The sequence below is a fragment of the Gambusia affinis genome, linkage group LG12 (assembly GCF_019740435.1).
Source record: "Gambusia affinis linkage group LG12, SWU_Gaff_1.0, whole genome shotgun sequence".
Taxonomy (NCBI): Eukaryota; Metazoa; Chordata; class Actinopteri; order Cyprinodontiformes; family Poeciliidae; genus Gambusia; species Gambusia affinis.
The window spans coordinates 5,028,815-5,055,015 of NC_057879.1; the positions used below are offsets into that span (position 1 = coordinate 5,028,815).

Here is a 26,201-nt window from a genome sequence, read left to right on the forward strand (position 1 = left end):
CCCACATTTGGAGGCCTTGAGTCCTCGACGTGGTCGTCGCGGGTTCGATTCCCTGACCCGGCTAACATTTGCCGCATGTCTTCCCCCGTCTCCTTCCCCACTTCCTGTCAGCCTACTGTCATATAAGGGACACTAGAGCCCACAAAAAGACCACCTGGAGGGGGAAAACAACCAGATATTAAAATTATTTTAGATCACATTTCTGATGCACAGTGATCTAAAAGTAGCTGTGAAAGTAGTCTGAAAAGTTTCAACAAGCTGGAATATGTTTGGATATCCTGTTTTCCCTTATTTAATCTCAGTCCAGCCCAGTCGGTGTAAAGACAGCTGCACGAAGTGCAGCCACTGCTGTATGTGTAGGACATGCCTACACAAACAGTGTGGGATGGATGGATAAGATTAGAAAGACCAAGCAGAGAAATCCTCCTGCTGCATTCCAGCAATGATACTCTGGACATGCAGTTCTTAACCCTGGAAAATGATTTGAATGCATCATTTTGAACTTTTATTCCTGAGCTCATTGTGGGATGATATTAATTGATGCCGTCTTTACAGGCTTTTATGTTAGTAGTTATATATTTGCAGTGCTTGTGCTGAATAGGTGTGCCACATTATTGTTTTATTGCTCTTTGCAAATATAAACACTGTCATCAGATTAAATACTCATTTACTGTCCAGAAATGTGAACATATAATTAAGGAAATGTATTTATTCTTATGTAAAAGTAGTTGTATATTTGCAGTGGTGGAAAAGTCTGTGGGCCTCTTAGAAAGAGCATCTAATAGACCCAAATTTAATTCTACCTCTAGTAGATTAAAATGTATTTATTTAGGGATATGAAAATGATTTATATGCTTCTCAGTAATTGATGGGTAAGTCTTCATTGGTTTGAGTTAGTCAAACACCTCTTTATAATTCCCACCATCTTTTTGCTAGTTTCCTCTATCATTTCCTAAGGATGCACCGAGCCACTTTTTTCACTTCCAATACCGATATCTAAGGTTTAGTATCAAACTCTACTGATCGAATACAGAAAAAACAGTTGCCTTGGCTTAAAATGTTAAAAAAAAATTTTAAACACAGGCATAAATGTACTGAATTATAAATGTATTTGATACCTCTGCACCAGAACAGCACACTTAAATACACCAATAGCTTCACAAACTTGGTCAAACAGGTAAAAACTACACAACTTTCAATTGTTCAGTCAATACAATTAGAGTATAGCAGCCAATGTAAAATAAAAAAGAAACAAAAAAACTTTGATACCCAATATCATGATATGATATGCAGACACTTTGTCTGCACTGATGAAGATTTATTCACCACAGCATTTAATGTTTGGAGTAATTCAAATGATAGGGAATTCTGACCTGTTTTCCGATCAATTCAGTATCAACTTTTAGACCACTAGGAAGCGCTCTCAGGCTGCATGTTAGAGGTCTCCAGCACCAGTCAAATCAAAGGGCGAAGTTACCTTAAATGACTAAATTACCTGTGCAACACAAACGCAGTTTAGCATTGTATGTAGTATTTTCATTGTGTTGAAAAATAAGTAATAAAATATTTAAGCACTGTACATCAATTCTGTCAAAACTTCACAAACACAAATGCTGCACTTGAGAAAAGCTAAAAAAAATAAATAAAAAAAAATCAACAAGGAAAAAACATTATAGTTATTGAATAGGTGACTTCAGGACACCAATTAAGTGAAGTAGTGTATTTACATTTATTGCTGATCTAGTTAAATCCAAACTGGAGAACATAGTAAAAATATAAATCCCAGCAATGCACCACGCTTTCAGGACAAGTAGAGTTTATCATCACAATATATGAAAATAGTTGCTGTTCCTAAGGTTTCACTCCCATTCAAATAGAAGTTGTTGCTGTCTGCAGCCACCGTGTCTTGTGATCTATTGTACTTACTTCCCAATTTAGCAGTGAAACAGGAAGGGAGTTTATGAAGGTACACGCAGAATAAAATCTGCGTTTCACGGAGAGGAGTGACGTTCTGTAAGTTGGATCAGTTTCATTATCCTGTCATTTATCTTTGATATAATTTTCTCTGCTTTCATTTAAAAATTTTATCTTGTAAATCGTTTTTCTGTTGCGTGTGTGCGTGTGTGTGTGTCAAGAACATCTGTCATGATTATAACACACAGCTTGTTGAAAGGCCTTACCGCTGGATGTGAGTGAATTTTGATGTTATAACACTGACACACAGAATGTCTTTTATGACGACAACAGAGGTGCCTTTGTTTGGGTATTTAATGACAATGATTAACTCACCCTGCACAAATCTCCATTGTATAGTTGTGCTATGTGACAGATTCATGAGTTAGATGGGTGCATTCTGTCTGCATTCTACCCTTTTTATATATTTTTTTTATTTAATTTTAATTTGTGGTATTCGGCTTACGTTTTGACATCCTGGCATTGAAGCATAGTTTGGGTCAGATAATTAAACATCAGTTACATGTAGCTACTGACTGATTTTATTAACAGGAGTTAATCTCAATTAACTCAAGTTAATCAGTGAATTTACATTTTATTGTACTTTAAAAACTGTAGCCATTGAGCCTCCATTGGCAAGTGGAATATGTAACAAAATGAGTTTCAGTTAAATGTTTTTGCATTGTCCTTGAGATGTAAATTGTGCAGAACATCTCAGTTTCCTGTTCACGAGCAGAAGCTGTGGCACAATAAGTCCTAGTGTACAGTTAAACGTTCAATTCCTTTGCAGCAGGAACTAATCACCGTATATCTGCAGCTGCAGCCTGTCATCAGGGAGGGGTTTTTTAGGCCCGAGCAGCAAAGCGCTGCGAAGGCCTATTGTTTTTGTACTGTTTATTATTTTTTTTATTTTTCTGCCCCCCCAAAGAGGGGCCTTTTTGGAGGCTTTATCATATTCAAAAACTCACCAAACTTGGCAGACGCATAGAGACTGTTTAAAATTTACGTATTTTAAGGTCGTCGCAAAAATCGCCAAAAAAACCGCGAAATTTTCAAAAGACCCAAACCAATCACTTTACTTTATCGTAGAGACTTGAAATTTGGTACAGTTGTAGAGCTCCCCAAGACGCTCAGAATTTACAATTATTGTCATAGTGCAAGTATCACAGGAAGTCGGCCATTTTGGATCGAAGGTCACATTTTGACCCGATTTTTGCCGTTTACAGCCTTCGTATTTGATCGAACTCCTCCTAGGGATTTCGATTGATCGGCTTCAAACTCGGTCAGTCTGATCATAAGGCATGGCCGATTAAAAGTTATCAAAACGGTGACTTTTTGAGTATGCTGAAGGGGGGCTAGCAGGGGTCAAAGTTCACCAACTCGCCACGAAACTCTAAACAGTTATAACTCCTACACTAAAACTCTCAGAGGAACCAAACTTTCAGTGATTGAGCATCATGGGTTGACCTAAAATACCCTGGGGTCAAATGATGACATCACTAAGGCCACGCCCCCTGAGAACAGGAAGTGTCATATTTTACTGGGAACGGTCCCTATATTACACCTTTGACCTAATCAACATGAAACTGTGTTAACAGACAGGAAACATGTTGCTGTATTGAAGATTCCAGCCCCGACCGGCTTTGATGGAGCAGGTGGGCGTGGCGGCGTGGCGAAGTGACCTCTAACGCCGCTGTCATACGTTTGGCTCTGAATTCCACAGTTTTGGGCCAAACTTCTCCAAACTCACTAGGATGGATCTTTATCCACCCCAAGACAGGAATCCATAATAAAATTTGGTGGGCGTGGCCTAATTTCTCTATAGCGCCCCCTAGAAAATTTTAAATGACCGGCCCGAAGCCATGCTTTAACCTATAATTACAAAACTTCTTACACATCTGTATATTGTCCTGATGTACAAAAAAGTCTCTTGGATCCATGGTCTCAACCCAACAGGAAGTCGGCCATTTTGGAATAAAGTTCCAAAATTGACCCCATTTTTGATGTTTACAGCCTTTGTATTTGATCGAACTCCTCCTACAGTTTTTCTGATACAGACTTCAAAATCGCTCAGCACACACTTGAGGCATGAAAGGTGAAAAGTTATCAAAGGAATTGTCGTACTTCAAAGTATGTGGGCGTGGCTATGTGTCAAACTTTGACTATTAGCCATGAAACATAAAACTCTTATAACTCCTACAGTAAAACTCTCAGAGGAACCAAACTTTCAGTGATTGATCATCATGGGTTGACCCAAAAGACCCTGTGGTCAAATGATGACATCACTCAGGCCACGCCCCCTGAGAACAGGAAGTGTCATGTTTTACTGGGGAACGGTCGCTATCTTACACCTTTGACCTAATCAACTTGAAAGTTTTTCCAGACACAGAAGACTTTCTGGTGTATTTTGGATTCCAGCCCGACCGGCTTTGATGGAGCAGGTGGGCGGACGGCATGCCAGTGACCTTTGCTCCGGGTCTGATAAAATACAATATCAGACCCGAGCATATGGATTTAATCCAGTGCAAACTCACTTAAAATGATAAGGTGATGACATCTGTCAATGCTGGTTGAACAGTGTTGGCGTGGCCAAATGGCGAATATCAGACCCTCGCCATATTCATACGATTGTCTTTAAATCACACATGGATGAGCCGATTGGAACCAAACTTGAAATGTAAGACCTGTGGTAACCTTTAAAGAGCTCAAAAGTTTTGAAATGTAATTTGACTCCACTGCGCCCCCTAGGTTAATCCATCAGCTATATCTCCGCCGTAAATGGACCGATCTGCGCCAGATTTTTTGTGAGTTGTCGGGGAGCGCTGCCGAACGCTTTCATGTGTGTCGTCTGGCGGGCGATCGGGCGGGGAAGGTTCGTGACAGCTCCTGCTGCGGCGAGCGGGCGCCGGTGCGAGAGCTTTCGCGGCGGCTGGAACTCCGCGGTGGCCAGTGAGCCGGAGCGGCGCTTGCTGCGAGGGCCGCACGACGCTGCTCCGCAGCTTTAATTTTGTTTTGTTTTTTTTCTTTGCAGAGGAAGCAAAGATGAGAAGTCGTTTCAACTAATTCCTGAAAAACACCAAACCTTTGTATTCTAGTCCGAATGCAGTCACTTTGTCAGGCTATGTTCTCCACATTCATTGCAGAGCTAATGGCAGAGTCTTAACAATTTCTCTCCAGGTCATTTGGTCTCCAAATTTAATTGGGTTATTAGAAATAAATTAGAGATGATGATCACAGTGGTGCAGCAAGCTTTTCAAAAGTAGGGATGTGAGTTGACTGCGAAGGGAAACATATCGAATGCACATGCCACGATGTCCAAGTGTATTCTCTTGTATTTTTCTTAAATCCTGCAGTTATACTTTGTAATTTCTGCCACTTCATGGTGTATTTTGACGTGTCGGTTTTGTTTTCATCCAAGGAATACGCTTTAAGTTGTGAACACAGCTGTTTGCGTTTCAACAAAGTGCTTTGTGTATGAAACACACATGAAATTTCATGCTTTTTTTTGGTCCTGATGATCAGGAACAGGCTCTCAACACCACAAATTATTGTTCGCTTACATAGATATATGCGCTCACATCAGTTCCACCGCACACTCTGATTGGTCACACAAAGACAAATAAAAGTGATAAAAAAAAAATTATTATTTATTTTTGCAAAACTGCATAAAAAGTGGAGGTGTTAAAACACCTACATTGTTTTAGAGGTTTTAAGCGCATTAGCATTACTAAAAGCAAGAATTAGCTTAAGAAATATCAATATTTTCACTGGTTGTTCCCATGAAAGAAAGTGGTTCTTTTGACCAATCAAAGAGATGGAGCTGAGGTAGCATTTGCTTCTTCGAGAGATAAATTTGATTTCATTCATTTCTCACAAAAATGACAAATAAATCCCACAGGAGGAGATGTTTCTATGAAAACATTAACGCATTGGCACTGGAGCTAGTTGCATGGAAAGGACCCTCTGTTAATAGTTCTCATTGGTTTTCCATTGAGAATTTAAACATCACTGTTTGGGAATCTTGCTTTCCTAAGGTTGAATCCTAAACAATATGAAGGATATCGTCTTGCCTGAAGCTTGAAACATTTAATTGTACGTTGTGGGTAAGTTCTCGATAAGTGGTCTCTGTGAGGTTCAGAGAACTCCTCTGGTTACCTATTATAAAACTCGGTAAAGCTGTGTACACAGCCTTACTTTACTGAGCGTTTTTTAAATTTTTTTTTCAGTTTGTAAGCTGAGCAGGTGTTCATGGTCTCAGATGGCAAGAACACACAGTGACCTGACGGACCTTTTCCTGAAATATTTATAGTTCTCATAAATGAAGGTTTAGATCTGTCTTTGCAGGGCATTACAGGACCTCACCACTCACCACGACCTCTGATCATTCACCTCGTTGAAAGATCACTTTACCTTAACTGTGACAGATTTCCATTTAGCATGTTGGACAATTTAATAATGTGTCTTAGTGCAGGGGTTTTCAAAGTATGAAAGGGTGAGCCCCCCCTCCAAGGAGCCCAATGCCTGCTTTACAACTCCACCCCCCCCGACCCCCCCCGGAGGGGGGTGGAGTTGTAAAAACTCCGCCTTCAGCCCCCGCTCTGGCCAAAACCAGTGATGGCATAGTTACTTTGAAAAAGTAACTTTAATCGGACTACTGATTACTCCTTGAAAAAGTAACTTAGTTATATTACTGATTACTTGACTTGAAAAGTAACTAAGTTACACTAAAAGTAACTTTTTAGTTACTTTCAGCAGCTGCTAACAACAACGCTCTGCCTCCTGTGAAAATCACATTGATCTTTGCTAATACTTAATTGGAAGTTATTTTATAATGATAACATTAACAATGTGTCTCCACTGATAAGGTTGAACTGAAGAGGAGATTGTACAAAAAACAGTACAAAAAATAAAAAACATGAGTAATTTGTGTGGTCCACTGTTGTCTGGAAAACTCAAAGAAGGATTTAAAGCCCCCCCACCCCCCAGCCACCAGATTCTGCGTTACGCCCCAGAGTTTGATTTCGCAGCGCACAGAGCTCCTCCGGCAGCTCCACAGCTCAGATGGCTGCGACACTTACCGTAATATTAATAATTATAACGGTGCTAACTTGCCATTATAACTATTGCCAACTACGGACACGTTTATTCGTGGCTGTTTTCACGTTTATTGCGCTGTTCATATTGGTTTCGATATTTGCAGTTTTCTGGAGCGCAACGCGAAGCTCGACGTCATTGAGAGGTAATAAATTAAGTTGACATTAACAAAGACACAGCGGGACGGATCATCCGGGAAATGATGGACAGGGAGAGACTGACTAAAACTAGCTTAATGACGGACAAATTCTGGGATTTATTGAGTCTCTGCTTATTTCCAAGCCCAAATGAGCAACTTCACGTTCAAAAAGGCGCAACCCGCCGCTCATTAAACTTGCAAGCGACTTTTAAAAGATGAAGCCCAAAGCCGCTTATAATAATCGGACTTGGCGACAGAAACTGAAAATAGTTCCAGTTTTTCCACCAACAAAATGCGCATCTCCCTCCATTGTTTACATTTCTGTCGCATAGAGACGTCGGTCACTCGACAAGACGCGTAGAGGAAATACGATTAAATAACAAAAGAAGATAGTAACGCAGTAACGCAAAAATGATTTTGAGAAGTAACTGTAGTCTGACTACTGGATTTGAAATAGCAACGCGTTGGATTACTCGTTACTGAAAAAAGTGGTCCGACGTCAGAAACGTTACTGACATCACTGGCCAAAACATCCTCTAAGGTGGGAAACATTTCCACTGATCCCCGCTCCACACGCGCACCCCACAGTACCAACTTTTTCCTAAATCCACAGAGTTGATCGTGTGCGTAAAAGACGTTTCTCTCACATCAGTAGACAGCAAGCAGATAGCTTTTCCGGTTTACTTTTTCCCTCGCACCGCGCCTCCCCTAAAGTGCTCTGGCGCCCCCCAGGGGAGGCGCGCCTCACACTTTGAAAACCGCCGTCTTAGTGTATTTTCAAACTATTAATCAATGTTAAAGAAATTGTCTTTCTCTCTCATGAAAAACATTGAAATACATCCATCTTCTATTGTATTATCATCCCCCGACCTTTAATTTTAACTAAGAAATCCCTTTCGCAATCATTTTTTTAATCTTACAAAGTCATGTGCCACACCTGCTGGCCCTCCTGTGGATTTGCATGACAATAAACGAAGCGTTTTAATTTGCACTTCATAAGAATTTGTCATTGTTGAGGAATTTTTAAACAATTAGATGCGTTTTCTTGGGTTACAAATACAAAAGCGACTTGGATGCTCATTTTTATTGGACAGTCTTTACAATGGTGAAAAGCAGGAGAACATATTATTCAAGTAAAGCAGATGTGTGTTAGGCTGCATAAATCTAGATAGAAAGTATCTTCTTGTTTAAATTTGCCCATATATACAGTCGGCAATATAAGTGGAGAGGATGGCGTAAAATGGAAATCGAAGCTTGCTAAAGAAAAATTACATAATTTTTACTATTAAAAAACTTTTTTAGCTACATTTATTTACTTTTTAAACTTTGAATAAACCTTCTACTTTGTGTGCAAGACAGGAAGACATCCTCTTCTCCAAGAAGACCCTTACTATAATGAACACAATGTGGCCACTCTCCAAATTTAGAGGGCAGCAATTTGACTAAGTGGGTGTGGGAGCTGAAGACCTGACCATAAGGACTGTCAGTCTGAGAAAGTAATATCTTAGCTTCTATTATAATGTAAACTATACTATAATATCTGAACCGTAATGGGGATTGGGCTTGGATGTGACATTATATTAAAACTGCAGTCAATATTAGTTGAGAGTGAAAGTCCAAACACAGAAAGAGGAAGTGAATACTCAATCGTTTTCCAAACAAACCTTGAAAATTAAACTGAACACTTTTGGTTAAACTTTATATGTTGTCACCTTCCTAAAATAATGGCCTGTCATTTTTTTGCCTGTAAATGATTTAGGTTAAAAAAATCACTTTTGGCCAAAAAAAGGACAAGTCATTATTTTTGGAAGGTGACAATATTGAACCTTCATTTTATATATTTAAAATGTCATAATGTAAGATTACAGTCAGTTCAGAAATTGATTCTTTTTCCAGGTCATTTTCTTGCATAAAAAGCTTGGTCAACTTGATCTTTCTAAACATCTAAAATTATTTTGGGTTGGGTTAGGGTTTGAGTAAGATTATCCAGGATGCTGTATATTATGCTGTGTTTTGTGGTAATGCCGTCTCAAACATTAGCAATTTATCTATCTGGAAATTTGTTTATGATGCTATACTGTCATGCTAAGCAAACTCTGTTTACTGTAGAGTATGTTCATTTCCTTCTTATTTAAAAAATCCGCCTCAATCTCAATATAAACAGTAATAACGTTCCTTATCAAACATTTTAACAATATGTTATATGAAATATATGATTCGTTAAATCATGTTTTTTTTCCCCGTCCCATCATTAATACTTTAAACCCGAATTCAGATCCACCACATATATAACCTGCAGATCCACCTACTTATTTTTCAGAGAGAGGGGTCTATGGGTTGTTGAACAGCATGGTAAGAGACAGAGTTGAACTGAGACTTGGATTGCAATGAAATAAAAACAAACGGCTGTTGACTACATGTAGAAAATCCTTTCAACATGTCGTATGGTATGGAATTATTGAAGAAGCAAGTTGAATTTAAAGATTGAACAATTCCTCCAAACGTCTTCCACCTGCTGTGGCTCAGCTGTTCATGTTATTAACCATCAGCAGTTTTAGATCCTAAATAAAGCTAAATACCTGTATGATTTTTCTTTTGCCATCTTAGCTGTTATGCTAGCCAGCTAGAGATAGCTAGCTGTATATGTCAGCCAGGAGGAAGCAGCTGTAACATTACACACACAGCTGTGAGTTTTGGAGGTTGAGAGCAAAGTTCTTTAGCTTCCAGCAGATAAACGATCTTTTGCAATTAAACAGCTTCATTTGCAGTCACAGCAAAGGTCTTACTCTGACATGAACCACAAGGCAGGGCCTGCCAGGCAGGACGGATGTGGGTGGAACTCAGCTGGGGTCAATACGGACATGGAAAACATTGATACGTTTCTGTCACATTGATTAGCCACTCATGTCTGCCTTGTGGTCATTTTCCGTCGACTCTGGTTGTTCTGTTGTTGATGAGGGTACAGCCCCTGCCTCCAGAGCTGGCTGACCAATGACAGAGGATTGACCTCGGGGAACACAGACCATGCTGCTAAAGGTGCAGCTCTCTTATCACTGAGGTAGTGTGATTGTTACAGTGAGAAAATGTCTTGTGAAAATGTTTTATTTATACCTTTTCTCCTATTTTTTGTCATCCATGGTTATAGTTTTTTTTTTTTTGCTAGTTTTCTATTAGAGGGTCATGGCAACCTCAATGCTGGCAATTTAAAATTGGCTGAGTGTGAATCAGCACTGACTGCAGTTAATTCTGTGGGATGCATGAACATCCGCTTCAAACTGTGTGGCTTTGTCATTTGAAGACTTCATGCTGTTGTAGAGATTTTCATTCTTAATAATTTTTTGTCTCTGATATTACTGTAAAAAAAGAGAAGCTTATAAAAAAAGTTTCTCCCTCATCTCTTCCACACTTTTTCTCTCTACCTTAGTTTTTTTTTCTTTTTTTACAGAGCTCTCACTTAGACAACTTTCTTCTGAAAGCTGAACCCCCTGCTTGCTTGCTTCACTGCAGATTGCTCTCATTAGCACCACTTTAGAGTTCCCTGCCATTTCAGATGTTCGCAGCAGATTGAAAGATTCCCTCTGCACAGAGCGGTGATGCCTCATCCTTCTGTGTCCTTTTAGTTCTTACAAACTCACTCCAACCCTTCCAGATAGTAGATCTTAAATACTCTGTAAACACTCTACTTTAATTACAGTGGGATAGACAAAGAGTTAGGGATGATAACCCAACTGAGCCTTACGTTTTAATGAGCTCACATAAATCAGGGCCCTGCTTGCGTGTGTGTGTGTGTGTGTGTGTGTGTGTGTGTGTGTGTGTGTGTGTGTGTGTGTGTGTGTGCGTGCGTGCGTGCGTGCGTGCGTGCGTGCGGGCGTGGGTGTGTGCGTGTGCGTGTGTGTGTGAGTGGTTTTTACCTGGCTGGACTCGGCTACCTAACATTATGTGTAGGAAAGCATCTATTACAACTTTGTAACGGTTTGACCTGGAGATATAGATTCAACTTATTCTGATCATTTTATGAGATACAAGAAGGGCGCTGGGAAGAGTAGCTGTGCCACACAATTGGAAGGTTTTGGGTTCTATTCCAGCATCCTCCCTGCCACATGTTAAGGCACTTAGTCCCAGGTTGCCAACAGATCTGTGTGTCTATGAATGTGTGTGGGTTTGTTTGTTATTACAGGCTGTAGAACAAATCGCTTTCAGTAGTTAGTTTACGAATTGAGTCCATTAATCTAAATAAGATGTATGAGAACAGTATGTAATTTTTTATAAGTGTATCTTTTTAACACTTTCTTTAAAAAAAGTTGTATGTCATCACAGCATGGTAAGAGACAGATAATCTGAAAAAATTTAGTTCCTCTTCTTCTCTAAGTGCTACGTGGAAACAACCAATCAGAACCAGAAGGTGGGTCTTAGCGCTGTCAATCATGCTTATGTGTAGCCTGCTCATCCCTTCTCCCTGTTTCCCCCTTACTCTCTGCTGCTTCTTCCTGTTAGCTTGCCATGAATGCAAAAGCTAGTTAGCCATTACCACATTGAACAGCACATACACAAGTATGATTGACAGCACTAAGACCCTTCTCCTGGCTCTGATTGGTTGCTTTATACTGGGAGTGACACATTTTTTCAAATGGTTGTAGTAGCACTGGGTGGAGGTGGAGGAACATGTTTTTTTTCTTTTTTCACACATTATAATTGCCCCACATAGTCACAATTTTAACAAATATGTATTTTTGTTATTTTATTTCAGAGTTAAAGGCTGCACCTTTAAAGTAACCAAATTATTACAGAATTTAAACTTTAAGCTAACATATGCATTTCATGTTAGTGAAAATTTCATCAAGCATAACAAAGACTTGTAAACTCATTTTCTAGAGTTGAGGTGTCAAGAGCTACTGTCTAATGTTTTTAATTGACATACCTATAGTGTATATATAAATGGTGTCTAGTTCTGACAGCTGAAGAAGGAACAGCTTATCCTGAGCAGCTCTCTGATAGCAGACGGTTTACTAAATATTGTACAATAAACAAAAAGAGAGATTTAACTTCTATCATGAATATAGATTAGCTAAAAAACCCTACAAATTACAATAAAATACGGCAATGGGCGCTGGAAGTAAGACCCACAATTGTTTCCCCAGTACGCCTCCCAGTAATAAGGTGGATAGAATGTTCAGTTCCAATGGTATCGGTGACATCAGCAGTGATGACATCACTCTATGATACCACAAAGGAATCTCTCTCTTGAATGTAGCTCACAGACAGAGTTTTCTCAGACCTGTTCCTCAGTTCTATCACGACAGATCACTCTTCAGAGCACGTTCAAAATCAATCCAAACAAGCGGGATATCGATTACAGATATTGCACGCCTTTCGGAGACGCAAGAATTTATCACAACATGAAGCAACAACAGACTGCTTGTGAGCATGAAGCTTTTCCAGCAAAGCTTTCATGGATCGACATGATGGACCTCAACGTCCAAGTCGACTACGACGCTGTCCTTTCTTTTGAAGATGACAGCCCCCTTAAGCCGGAAGATGGACCAGCAGAGATCCAGGGGGAATCGGGTCCTTCCGGCGACTTTGAGAGTCTACCATCAATGGAAGTCGAGCAGGAAACAACTCCCTCTGCTGGCTTCGAGATCACCCCCTCTGTGGAAGACGTGAAAGAGACGAGCCAACACGTCATGGATCTCAAAAGGCAGGTTGACGATCTTAAAAGAGAATTGCAGAGTACGAGTTTTGATCTCCATCAGGAAAGAGAGCAAAGAATTGCATATCAGGCTGAAGTGAAATCACAGAAGGAGGAGATAAAAAAACTGCAAAACTTGTTAGAAAAAGAACGTCACCTGCGAACCAAACATGAACATGGAAGAAACGTGCCAGAGATGAAAGATGTGTCAAAGGTTTCTTGCGCTGGCAAAGTTACAGACGAAAAGAGCATTCGTCAACAGCTGGAGTTCTTCAAGCGGGAGGCTGAAAAATACGCCTCCCGCAATAAAGGTTTGATAGACGTCATGGTTGAAGAGTACAGAGTGAGACTCAAATATGAAGAACAACTCAAACTTCACACTGAGCAAGCTTCCAATTTCAAAGCACAGGAGGAAATGGTAAAATCTCTGCATGGTCAAGTTGCAGACCTGAAGGTAAAGTTGAAGCTTGCTCTGGAAAACCATCATCCTAGAGTCTCCACCCAACCAGAGGCCCCCCTGCCAACAGAAGGCTCCCTACAACCAGAGGAGACCAAACCAAGACAGACCTTGAATCAACCAGGGGTCTCCATGCATAGCCTGGCTCTGCCTTTGCACCGACCCACACCCAGGTTGCAAACAGAGGAGTCGACGCAAAGCGAAACCTCCACACAAACATGGAGGTCCGATGAAAGACACACGTCCATGCGACCAACCTCCTCTGGTTGCATGGAGGGCCGCCATGTTGGCAGTGGCATGAAGGCCAGTCTATGCCCGGCTCGGCCTTTGCACCGACCCACACCCAGGTTGCAAACCGAGGAATCCATGCAAAGCCAAACCTCCACACAAACATGGAGGTCCGATGAAAGACACACGTCCATGCGACCAACCTCCTCTGGTTGCATGGAGGGCCGCCATGTTGGCAGTGGCATGAAGGCCAGTCTATGCCCGGCTCGGCCTTTACGCCGACCCACACCCAAGTGGCACTAGCCTAAGTCAATACACAAACCCAGGTTTTGCCACAACTGGGCATTATAGAAAGTTGAGGCTTTACCCAAATTTGTCAAATAAAAACAGACACAGGCCTCAACGCAAATAAAATTCCTGACTCCAAGATCAATGGAGAAAACTCAAGATCAGTTTCAGAGTTCAAAACAGCACAAGAAACATTATTAAAACTTTCCTGTATAAAAGCTGCACAGGCACAATTTCTAATGCGTCGAATGTGCCTCGGCAAATTCAACACATTAGACTACTAGTGTACTGCTGCTATGCAATTGGCAGAAATACAACCTAACATTAACTAAAACTCAATTTGCATCTTATCTCTAAACGTTACCTGACCCAAAGCAATGAGTCCATCATATTAGGACCAGGCGTTGGTCCTAATATGATGGAACTAATATGAAAATGGACATATAATGGTGCGTTCACACCAAAGGCGTTTTGATCGTCAGGCACGTCTGGTTTGCATTCAAAGTCTATGTGGAGGCGCGTCGAGGGCTATTGCAGCACGATTTGAACCATTTGGAGCGTTTCACACATCAAGCGCGTCCAACACGCCACATAGACTTTGAATGTAAACCAGACTCACCTGATGCTCAAAACGTGTTTAATGTGAATGCACCATTACAATGTTCCGTTCCTATGGTAACAATGACATCAGCAGTGATGATGTCACTGTTGATCCATCAAATGAATCTTTCTTGAGTGTAGCACACAGACTGTTTCTTCAGACCTGTTCCTGTTTCAGACTTACATGTTATAAGTTATGAATCTTCTACAGGAGCATTGTTAAAGTTATTTGAAGGCACAGAATCAGCCCAGTACAGGTTCACATTCTCAGATGAGAGAGACTCACCTGGTATAAAGTTAATTTGTCGGTACTGGAATTACACCTTAGATAATTAGTTCAGTGATGCTCAAGTCCAGTCTTTGAGAGCTACCATCCTGCAACCTTCAGATGCATCCCTGCTCCAACACACCTGAATCAAGTGAATGGCTCGTTAGCAGGTCTGAACAGAACCTGATCCGGTCCATCGGGGTAAGGATGCTTCTAATAGTTGCAGGATGGTAGCTCTCAAGGACTGGACGTGAGCACCACTGAATGAGTTCAATCGAAGCACATCATGAATATGTATGCATGTACTTCATCTTAAGTCCAGAGTTTTTTTTTGCTGCTTTTGCCACCACTAGATGATTTGCATAAAAGATATTACATAAACAACCCTATTCAGAGATGCAACGACTTTATAGCAGTTGTTCAAATCATCTAATCGTCTATTGATTTGCAGCAATCCTCAATAATAGCAGATATAGAGGGCCCCAAAACAAAATTCTGCTTTGTCCCCATGAAGGCTTGGGCCAGCAGCCCTGATGCCAATATCTGCAGAAAACATATTAAAGATTGTGATTGTGGCGTGTGTTACACACACCAGGACTGGTGTGAGTGTAACAGATGCTGGTTTTCCTGTAGAAAGTATAGAACAGGTAGGAGTGATGAGGAAGAAACAAATTTGTGCTTCACTAATCCTCCTGGAATCTGTTCTGGTTAAACATTTATTAAACATCAAACAGCACCAGATCTGATCTTTCTTCAAAATATCATTGTCTTTAGAAATGAAGACTAAACTGCTGGAGGTGAACTTTGTGATCAACGCCATCTGTGGAAATGAAACAACTCTTCCTCAGTTCAACGGAGCGGGAATACACACAGCCAGTACCAACGCTGTGCAAACAAATCAAATGCAGGAAAAATGACCCAATTTCAACCACTTAATCATAAAATCCTAGAGGAAATTATGAGTCAGCTCACCTCAAGTTCCTGCTGTCTGGATGTCCTACCCTCACATTTCTTTAAGAAAGTCCTGCCTGTCGTTGCTACTGATCTGATCCAAATAGTAATTCATCGCTCTCAACCCAGCGATCAAGAACGAAATCTGGGAGCAGTGATGGACTCTGACGTGAACATCCAGAGTCACATAAAGACAGTTACAAAGTCGGCCTTCTATCACCTGAAGAACATTTCCCGGATTAAAGGACTAATGTCTCAGCCAGATCTAGAGAAACTCATCCATGCGTTTATCTTCAGTCGTATTGATTATTGCAACAGCGTCTTCACAGGTCTGCCCAACAAATCAATCAAACAGCTGCAGCTGATCCAGAATGCTGCTGCTCGCCTTCTCACTAAAACCAGGAAGATAGAGCACATAGCACCAGTTTTAAAGTCCCTCCACTGGCTCCCTGTAGCTCAAAGAATAGACTTTAAAATACTGTTGTTAGTTTATAAATCACTGAATGGTTTAGCACCACAATACATTAAAGATCTGCTGTTATTGTATCAACCTTCCAGAACTCTCAGGTTCTAGTTCTGGTTCTGCTCTGCAACCAGAACCAGAACCAAATGAGGAGAAGCAGCATTCAGCTTCTACGCCCCACAAATCTGGAAGAAACTTCCAGAAAACTGTAAAACAGCTGAAACACTGACTTCCTTTAAATCTTGACTAAAAACCCACTTGTTTAGAGTTGTATTTGAAACGTAATCAATTACAAATTTATTGATGAAACTTGACTTAATGTTGTGTTTTGATTGTTGATTCTATGTTGCATCACTTTGTGTTTTTGTGTTTGATTTGATGTAAATCACTTTGACATGCTTTGCTGATGAAACGTGTTATACAAATAAAATTTGATGATTGATATGAATTGTGCTTTTTAAATGCGCTTGGCCTTGCCTTATAACTTTAAATATCCAGATATACGCAGATTCTGTAACCTTGTGTGTGCCTTCCCTTCTCTGTCTCCCGTTTGCAGCACTGCTGAAGCTTTTCAAATCTGGACAGAGAAGAGGTGACAAAGGCAGTCTGATTAAGAGTCCCTCAAGATGAAGAAAAGCAGAAGTGCTCATGGAGTTGCACCCGGTGAGGTAAGCGCCGAATTGTCCAACCATTCATCTGATTTTCTGTCCTTGTATTTGTTGGATTTGTGTGTTTTTTTTTCTTATTATTTGAATTTCTGCCTTTCACTTTTCACCCACCGATGACACACTTTCTGAAAATGCCACATACCCCTACCCACCCGCTTTGCTCCTGAGCAAAAAGACACACTGTGGTGAAGCATGAAAACACAGCGGCAGTGCGGCACAACGTGTCCAGAAGGTGGTTTGTGACTCATTAACAGATGACTGTACTATTCACAACAGACCGTTATTCAGCAGGACACACTGCAGAGAGGGACACAAGAGAGTGTGTGTGTTTGTGTGGACATTCATATTTCAGGATGGAGTGTTATTTTTGTGTATGAGTAATTGCACTGTATTCATACTTCTAAATAAGCCAGAGCATGATAAGAGTAAAGACAGTGCTCTGCAGGAAGCATTCAGAGCATAGACTGATTGGAAGTATAGATAAAAGGAAAAAAGGCCAAAAAATGTGACAGAGTGGGACATCTGTTTCTCCTCTACACAACTGGTGTTTATTACTGGGCAGGAAAGCCAGATCGTTTACTTTGACATCCTCCAAATGGAGCTCAGAGGACAGGCCAGACCCTGATGATGAAAGTGTCCCTGCTGCAACTGGCCACTCACACCACAGCATATATTAACCAATATTTAACAAACAGAACACAAGAAATCCTTGGGTTTTTTGTTGTTTTGGGGTTGTTGTTTTTTTACACCTGAAAGAAATATGAATAAATTAAAGATATTAAAATGAGGTCAAACTGCAATTATCTAATTATCAGAAAGTGATTGACGATGGGATCCTGGAACAGATGGTGACATTAATGTAAAGATCCAATGGGCTCTGCTAACCTCACATAGCAAGGTTTGGTTAGACTAAAGGACATACATCTGCACTGCCTTAGGCGTTGTATTATGTGAATTCCAGGCACATAGTGCCATTTTATAGCACAATTAAGTAACTATATTAACTTCAGTTGATACAAAAAGGCTATATGTATCAAATATGACTTGAAGGAAATTGTGCTTTAAAATTGGGCCTCTGTTTCTTTAAAAACTCCTGCTCTTCCTGAAAGTCTGTCTTCAGGGAGTCGCCCCAATGTTTTATCCTCCATCAACCGTTTCACAACATTTTCACCAGAGTTTCACTGAGAAGTGGCTTCTCAGCAGACGAGCAGCTCCAACAGGTGTTCGCTAATTGCTGCTGGCTAGTCTGAAGGAGCTGAGTGAGGGAGTTGCGGCAGGAGGGCTCATCTGTGAGGCAGAAACGCTGAAGCGTGGAAACTGCAGCTCAGAGGAGGAGCTGAGCCTCGAAGGAGCTAGGTCAGTGTTGCATAGCCGGATGCTATGCAACACGTCATGGAGATTAAAGGATTTCTCAAATATCTATGAAAGAATCAAGACAACACTCCAGGTATGCTTTTGATGAGGGAATAACATTCTGTAAAGCTCAAAAGAAGTTGAATTTGGATAATAATGCCTCTTTAAAAATAGGCAATTAATAGTAGTGACAGATCGGTTTATGAAGCGTGCACTTTTAAAAATCTTTGGCAAACCTTCACACCAGAAACAATTTGTTATAAATTAGTCTCCTTTCAACAGATCATCCCTTCATAACATGATCCACCCATCAATAAACAAGCAAATAATGAATTAGCAACTGTAGTTCTGATGCAAAGAGTAACCACAGGAGTCCTTAATTCATGTGTAATTAGGGGTGGAAACCAGGTCTCATGATGATGAAAATATTTCTCATCACTGTAGCGTTTTCCTCAAGAAGCGCTATTTATTTATTCCTTTACAGTTAACCTGTTGAACAAGCACTAACATGGCTGTACACTACGTTGGCTAACAGCGTTTTAGCTTGCACCTCCTTGAGTTGAGTGCATCGTTAAACCTTGGTGTTTAATTTCATTCAAGTGCAAATCAGCAGGCTTTCTTACTCGAGTTATTTACACAAACTGAGACGTACTACCCACATTTTTTTCTCTACATCAAACAAAATTCTTGAGTTTTCATCTTCCGCCTTTCATTGAGATTCTGCTTCTTGAATCTTTAAACCGTGAGTTCAATAATCACCGGAGAGTTCAGTCACGGCGCAGAGTCGGCCTGTTAGATGCTGTCGCACACCTACCTCATTTATGAAGGCTGCCTTCAAAAAGCTTTTCCTGGAAGCGCCCCAGAGACAGCAGACTTTTTTTTTCCTGTGCCAAGAAACCCTTTTTATTATCACAGAGTATAGCTGTTCCAACTTCCTGCAAAGTTCATTGTTTCTTTTATAACACATACTGCAGATTTAAACTTTCTACTGCAACAAAACTGATGCATGTCAGACAGAACTGTTCACTGGGAGTAAAGCAGTTGAATATTAAAATGCAAATTGGACACAGTAGATATCATAGAGCATTAGAATTTCATGTCTTGAAGTCTGATATTGGTATTAAATAGCTAAAATTATTTAGTAGTGAAACATCAAAAGCCCTGAATTATTGACAAGGGATGGCTGCCTTTAATATTCACTTGACAAGAGCCTGGGATCAGTGGTTAGAGTAGTCGTGTTCTGTCAGGCTGCATCTTCAGTGATGCTCTGCTGCAATATGTCTGGGATAGACGGAGGCAATAAAGCAGACAAATTACTTTCCCTGGAAAGAGCAAGAGAGTCAACAGAGCTGTCCTTACTGCCAATCAGCCCGGAAAAACTATCAGAGTTTATGTTTATTTTATCAGAGTCCTTTGCTCTTATTGTCAGGTCTCTGTTTTGCATTTAACAGTCTTATTGATTTTTGGCTTTGTGCATCCCTGCATTCACTGTTAGTGACTTTAGTTTAAAAGGAGCTCTCAATCTCCGACTGAACTTTTGGGTGCCACGGTAATTCCGGCCAACAAAACGTATAAAACGACATGTTAAAACCATTCTAGCTTAAAAGATTTTGCGCCTGAGCCACCTATGTGAATACCAAGGACGATGTTAAGGTTACAAGAACGAGGTGGGACGTACTTTTAGTTGTATTTTGGGAAAATCTCAGCATACCCATGTTTTTTTTGTGTGTGTTTTTACAAAGTTTTCACAAATCACAAACTGTGTTTTTTATATTCAGTGACTGGTGTACAATATACCACTCCACAACTGAGTGTTTATATATAAATATATATATATATATATATATATATATATATATATATATATATATATATATATATATATATATTTCTCCAATTTTAATAAATTTCCAGTAGAGCATTGAAAATGGTACCTTTTGTTTTCAGAGACAAATTAAAGGTTTCACTACCTGATCTACACAACCTTCCCTCATTGTTGAATTAAACCACATAACCTGGCTCCAGGAAATTTAGATGTTCAACAAATTGATCAAATGGAATTTATCTGTTTCAGTTTTTGTATGACAAAAGTTAGTTCTAGTTTAGGTAGCAGGTGCTAATTTTACATTCGTAAGTGGTAATGATTAGCCGTACAAGATGGTAATACACAACGTACAAGTCTTTCATACCTTGTCTTTCTCTCAATCCCCACTTCCTTTTTTACCAGATAAATTGTTTAAAAGTGAGTAGAGGTCAAATACTGTCAACCAGGCAAATTAGTAGTCTGTATCAGACGCCTCTGCCAAACAGGACAACAAGTAGGGCCCTATGATCGATGAGGAAAACGTGGCTTGAATTGTGGAACAGAACAAAACAAAAGAATTCACAGTAAAATGTGGAATTTCACAGAATTAGTTTTTATAGGCAACCAGCATAAAATGTACAATAGTTACTGTAGTTACCTGGTGAGGCTCAGCTCTCCTATCCACACAGACAGAAAAAAAGGTCAGCAATGGCAAGGAAAAACTCACTGAACACCAATGTCCTCCCCCCCAAAAAAACCCAAAAATAAATAAACTTAGCACAAAATTCAAGGCTACGGACTGGGAGAAAACACGCTTTGTTGGCTCATGGTTTGACTGAGTGCTAAAGACAAAAACACTCAGTGCAAGTTAGGAAATAAGAATGAACAAAGTCTACTATCCTGCTACTTTTAGGTTCACTCCTTCACCAACAGGTTTAGCCTTGGACTTGTTAACCCTGTTTGAAATCAATGTTTCTTACTTCAACATTGGAAGAAAAAAACAGATATGTAATATTGTGGTTGGGATATGAATCCATATTCCCTGAACTGGATCAGTAGATTAAAGCAGAGATGCAGAAACACCTTTTTATTTTTCTAAATATCTGTCTCTGTCATGTAGAACAGATACTTTGGTATTAGTCATTTGACAGTGACTAAAGTAGGAAACAGTAACAATGGACCTAATCTCAGGGGCCGCTTTTCATTGGCTGATGCCCATTCTACGAGGTCACGTGATTGGCCGTCTCACAAACACAAATGCTTCCCGTTAGCTAAGTACAGCATAATGGCAGTAGTGATACAACTTCTACACCTTGAAGCCTGTCTGCTACACAGTCTTAGCTAAACAGATCAATATGAAATGTGTACTGTATCTGACACACACACTAAAGATTTTATTTTAGCAGAAAAGACTTTGGACTAAATTCTTACTCCTGTTAGCCACTTTAGCACCAAGTACCGTGTATCAGGCCTAGACACACTCAAACATTTGCCAACAAACCACAGGAATCACCCACTGATTTCAAAAGTAACCTACAAAACGATGAATGCCCGACTTACCCAGCCTTGCAAGAACAATATGCATCAGTGATCTTGTCCACAGCTATATTGATGTAGAGGCTGTGTGGATCTGCCGCTTTCCTCATCGAGCGAAAGCATTTTGCTGTGACGTGCACAACGTTGCACGTCACAATCCCAAAAAGATAACATGAACGTGTTAGTTCTTCTGTCCATTGCAGTAGCTGATATATTGTGAAAATCCGGTAGAAATGATGCTCTAATCGAGTCAGAATACACTGTAGAGAATCAGTCGAAGTGGAAGACGCCATGTTTAGAAACAACGCGCCGCGAGGCTTTGTTTGTGAGACTTGTGGCCACGCAGGATTTTCTACGTCTGTTGTGGACGGAGCTTGGTAAGGTCCATGTTCACCATAATAATGATGAGATTTGTTCTGTTAATTTTCCTCACTTTTAAGCTACTCAGTTTTCAGCCATACACCTGGCATTGATTTCTAACTTCAATATAACATCTGACTGGATCTGATTTGAAAAATCCCTAATCCTAAATGACCGAAGGCGATAAGAGGGAGAAAAGACTTGCAGCATCCATGGAGTGAAATAGTGGTGAGTTCTGAGACCTGGCCAGACTGTAGCTCTCATCTTTTTACTCTCACTTTCTGTCAGATTCAGTCTCTTGCCCACTCATCCTCTTCGTCCACTCGCTTTCACCCTACACACACTGACAACAGACAATTTGTTGCCTGCCTCGTCCACGAGGAATTCCTCCCCCGTCCCCGTCCCGCTTTGCCGTCATGAAGCCTCCACGCCTCCCTCCCTCATTTGAAACCTTTTGGCGAGTTTCATTTCCTCTTGCATGTGGTGAACATAAAGTGGAAGGAAATGAGCTGTGCCAGCCCACTCCTGTTTCCCCCAGCCCTTTGGCTTGTTTACAGCCCCGTCGTTCCAGCCCGGCCCTTTGGACTTCTTGCTTAAACGCTCACATTAAGCTCACGATTTATACCCAGGATAGCTTCATAAACATGTCAATTGCCAGTTCAGGTGTCAAGTGGATGAAACGAGTCGTTTTTCTTCTCCGGGCTGAAAAGTGATAAAAGTGTTGCTGCTGCTGTGAACAGGGCAGGCAGGTTGTCTCGTTACTGACTAAATCATTTCGCTTCTTCGAGTCTGAAGAGATTTTATTTGTTCTGTTAAACATTTGTCCATTCTTCCCCAAAACTTTCTGTGATGCTTACCTTTGTTTTTGTGCTTACGTTTCTTATTTCTGTCTGTCCAAGAAGCTGCGATGTAGAAATCGCAACTATTAACGCAAATTCACTCGTTTGCAAATTGTTCGCGGACTTGCAATTTTCACCAGTTATTGCAACTTTTCTGCAAATCTGACTTGAACATTTTCTGTATTTTGTTTTTTTCTGACCAATCATTGCAAAACCCGGCTGAATTTTGACCCATTTCCCTAGACCCCATTTCAATTTAACTTCCTGTTTTACATCGCCTCTTAAAAGCCATCTCTGACTCCACAATATCTACAATAACTCTTTCAATAAATTTTAATTATTATGATCTATGATGTTTAATTTCTCCGTTGGCTCTATAAAGTGTTTTTGAATACTTGCAAGTACTTGGAAATGTAATTTGCACTTTAAACATTAACTGTCTCTTTTTGGACAAGGATATGGGCAACAATTCAAATTTTTTTTGCAAGGTAAAAATAAAGCATAAAAAATATTCAGAACTTTTATCACAACTTTTTGAAAAAAGTACTACAAAATTTGTAATTTTAGGCTGCAACAATCGCAAAAGTACATTGCAACATCATGGAATGCCTGTTCTTTATTATCCTAACATTCACTATTATTATTATTATTATTATTATTATTATATCAGATCCTATCAGTGTTTTAATTCTCTTGTCCTACATGTACAAAAGTATATAAAAATCTTCTACTTCTTTAGGAGAATACAGATCCTCCTGTGGGACAATACGCCACCGGCAGCACTCTCAGCGTGGAGGTGTGCAAAGTGCACCGGCGCTTTTCTGGTAACCTACAGCTGCCTCCGTTGTCCTGGCGGCAGGCGGAAAAGGAGAGGGACCGGGGCAGGCCGCTGACGCCAGAGGAAGATCCCATGACCCGGACAAGACCCACAAGTTTGCCCATCGCCTCCCTGCCGCGCATCGACATCACAGAGGCCGACCCTGACAGGTGAGGCGCCAGCAGCTCCGTGCTTCACTGCTTCTGACGCGGCAGCCACAGGAAAGGACGCATTTCCATTGATCATATAACTGCACGACTTCGCATTTCAAAAATACATTTGCTGAATGGAAATGAGACAATTTCAACAAAAAAAACTCCGCTTTTTGATTTAAGAAAGTTTTGCTACTAGAATGAGGATTTTTTTGTTTTTCTTTTTTTGGTCGTATCAAAATTTGTTCATTTCGCAAAACTGTGCATCACACGAGTCAGATGATCAACAACCAGATGTTGCCATTGGACGGCAGGAAGTAGTTGGTGAATGATGGATGGATGGATGGATGGATGGATGGATGGGTTGTAAATGTAAAATTCATGATTCTATTTCTTCATTCTTGTCTTAGGACTTAAAAAAAACAGCAATAAGCATAATCTTGTTTTATAGTGAAAGATCACAGAGTTTTGCATCATTTTTATAAAAAAAAAAAAAAAAAGCACCCCAGCAGTGCAAAGAAATTATAAATGTCTGTCTTTAATGCACAGTAGTAGAAGATGTTATTCAATGCAGGAAATTGATGTGAAAGAGCTTTTTTTATTTTTGCTGAATTGCACTTAGCCAGATGGATCCTTTGTTCTTCGAATTGCTACTTTAAACTACACAGTGAAGATTTCTCTGCAAAGTGACCCTTTCATTTGCTGCTTTCATCTTTCTGCTGCTCATATTTGATGTCCCACATCAAATGGTCAATTTATCTGCAACTGATCTGCACTGTGGGTGCAACTTGGTGTCTTTCTTTCAATTTTTCTGAACTATTACAACTTTTTCTAAGGAAATCAGACTTTTTGATGTTTTCTTACTCTTAGTATGTTAAATGATTTTGAGGCAATTATCTGGTATGAAATCGTCTCTCAAATTGTTCATTCTAACTAGATCGCTTACTTACAAACTCTAAATTTGCTGAAGACTAATTTGATTAGTAAAATCCCAACTTCTGAAATATATATTTTTTTATTTTATTTTTTTTAGCTGAGTTGGATTTCAGAGAAAAACTCAGACTCAGACTTTCTAAAAAAAAAAAATTGTTTTGACTTGGACTTGAACAATCTTTATCAGGCTATCAGGGATGAAGTCACTAGGTAAGTAGGTCAGAGACAGAGATGTGAATATTCCCAGTGAAAGGGTGTGTTTGATTTATTACCCATAAATTATTTTATTTATTACACAAACTTATTACCTCTGTGGGCCGTGAGGTGTTAATGATTCATAAAAAAGCTGTTCACATTGGCTGTGACTTCATCGTATTTCTCTCAACTGAACTCTGCTTTAAACGACAGCAGTTTAGAACAATCTTGTCACACTTTGAATGAAACCTTTACAGCTCTAGATAACGATGAAACAGACTTTGAATGTTGCTCAATTTAAAAAAAAAAACATAATTTTCTGAAGACTTGGTCCACAAACCGAAAGCAAACACAGCGGTATTTAGCGCCTACTTGTGTTTGTTGCTTCAGTTAATAAGGTAAAGTGTGTAAAACCTGGTGTAACCCTTTCCTAATTAGTACATAAACCAGGAAAGACGATCTGCACAACAACTCATGTCAAACTGTTAAAAACTTGGTTAAATAAAAGGAGTCCAAGACCGACTTCACACCTGACACCAACATGAGTCACGGGTGATCTGTTCGTCTCCCTAAAGCGCCAAATACCCAGCCATCGATGAGTTAATGAGATCACCCATTTAATTTCTTAACACGAATAACAACAACAACAACCAATCGTATTGCAGCAACTCAAAGCATTTAGGGATCTAGATCAAGATGATTTGTTGAAGTTCGTAGAAAAGTAATTTAGGGGGTTTTAGCAGCGTTGTTGGTGCCGTATCAACAGAGGAGAAATTATGTTACTAATTCAAATTACCGTACATTAACAGTAGTCCTGTGCATCAGCATTGTAGGTCTGATATGTCCTCTAGCCATGTTGTATAATAACTTAATCCATTTCAAATTTTTGAATATTGTTGATTTTATTCAATTCAAGCAAAAATAATACAACTCAGATGATTTAGCTCTTTGAGTTTTACATAAAGTACAATTTTTGCAAAGAAAAATAAATCTTTTGGGCCACACCCCAAAAGTTGGGGATCTGAGCGACAACCCGATGTTAGTCTAGGTTCCAGCAGCACAATACACACAAACACACAGTGGAAGTCAAAATTATCTATATCCCTCGTTTTAAGTAAATAATTCCTTAGTATTAATAAAAACTCTCTAATTCCAGTGGCAGGTAATCTCATTTACAACGTGGGAAAAATGACTTGTTGTTAGTGACATATTCTGACAGTGGAACTATTACTTTTTCATCAATACTAAGGAATTATCGGCACAAAGCAAACTGCTATTTCTATCTGAAGAGCCACTTGTAAGTTAGTTGTGCCTCAACTCAAGACGCAAGCTAATTTGCAACATATCAGCCAAGAAAATTGGTAATGTCCAAAATTCAAATCGGCAGGTCAAGCTTTTTAGAGATTGGTAATTG

General features: G+C 39.9%; 1 protein-coding gene across 4 annotated transcripts in view; it reads left to right on the forward strand.

Moving 5' to 3' along the window:
* Positions 1-26,201, forward strand: part of LOC122840621 (cAMP-specific 3',5'-cyclic phosphodiesterase 4B-like) — a 71,878-nt gene that overhangs the window by 8,672 nt on the left and 37,005 nt on the right. For 3 of the 4 annotated variants that reach the window (XM_044133147.1, XM_044133146.1, XM_044133145.1), the window contains exons 3-4: positions 16,687-16,798; positions 23,430-23,677. In XM_044133147.1, coding sequence (XP_043989082.1) covers positions 16,757-16,798; positions 23,430-23,677 — 290 coding nt within the window. In that variant the 5' untranslated portion in view covers positions 16,687-16,756. The remainder of the gene's footprint in view (positions 1-16,686; positions 16,799-23,429; positions 23,678-26,201) is intronic. The other variant, XM_044133148.1, reaches the window with a different exon arrangement.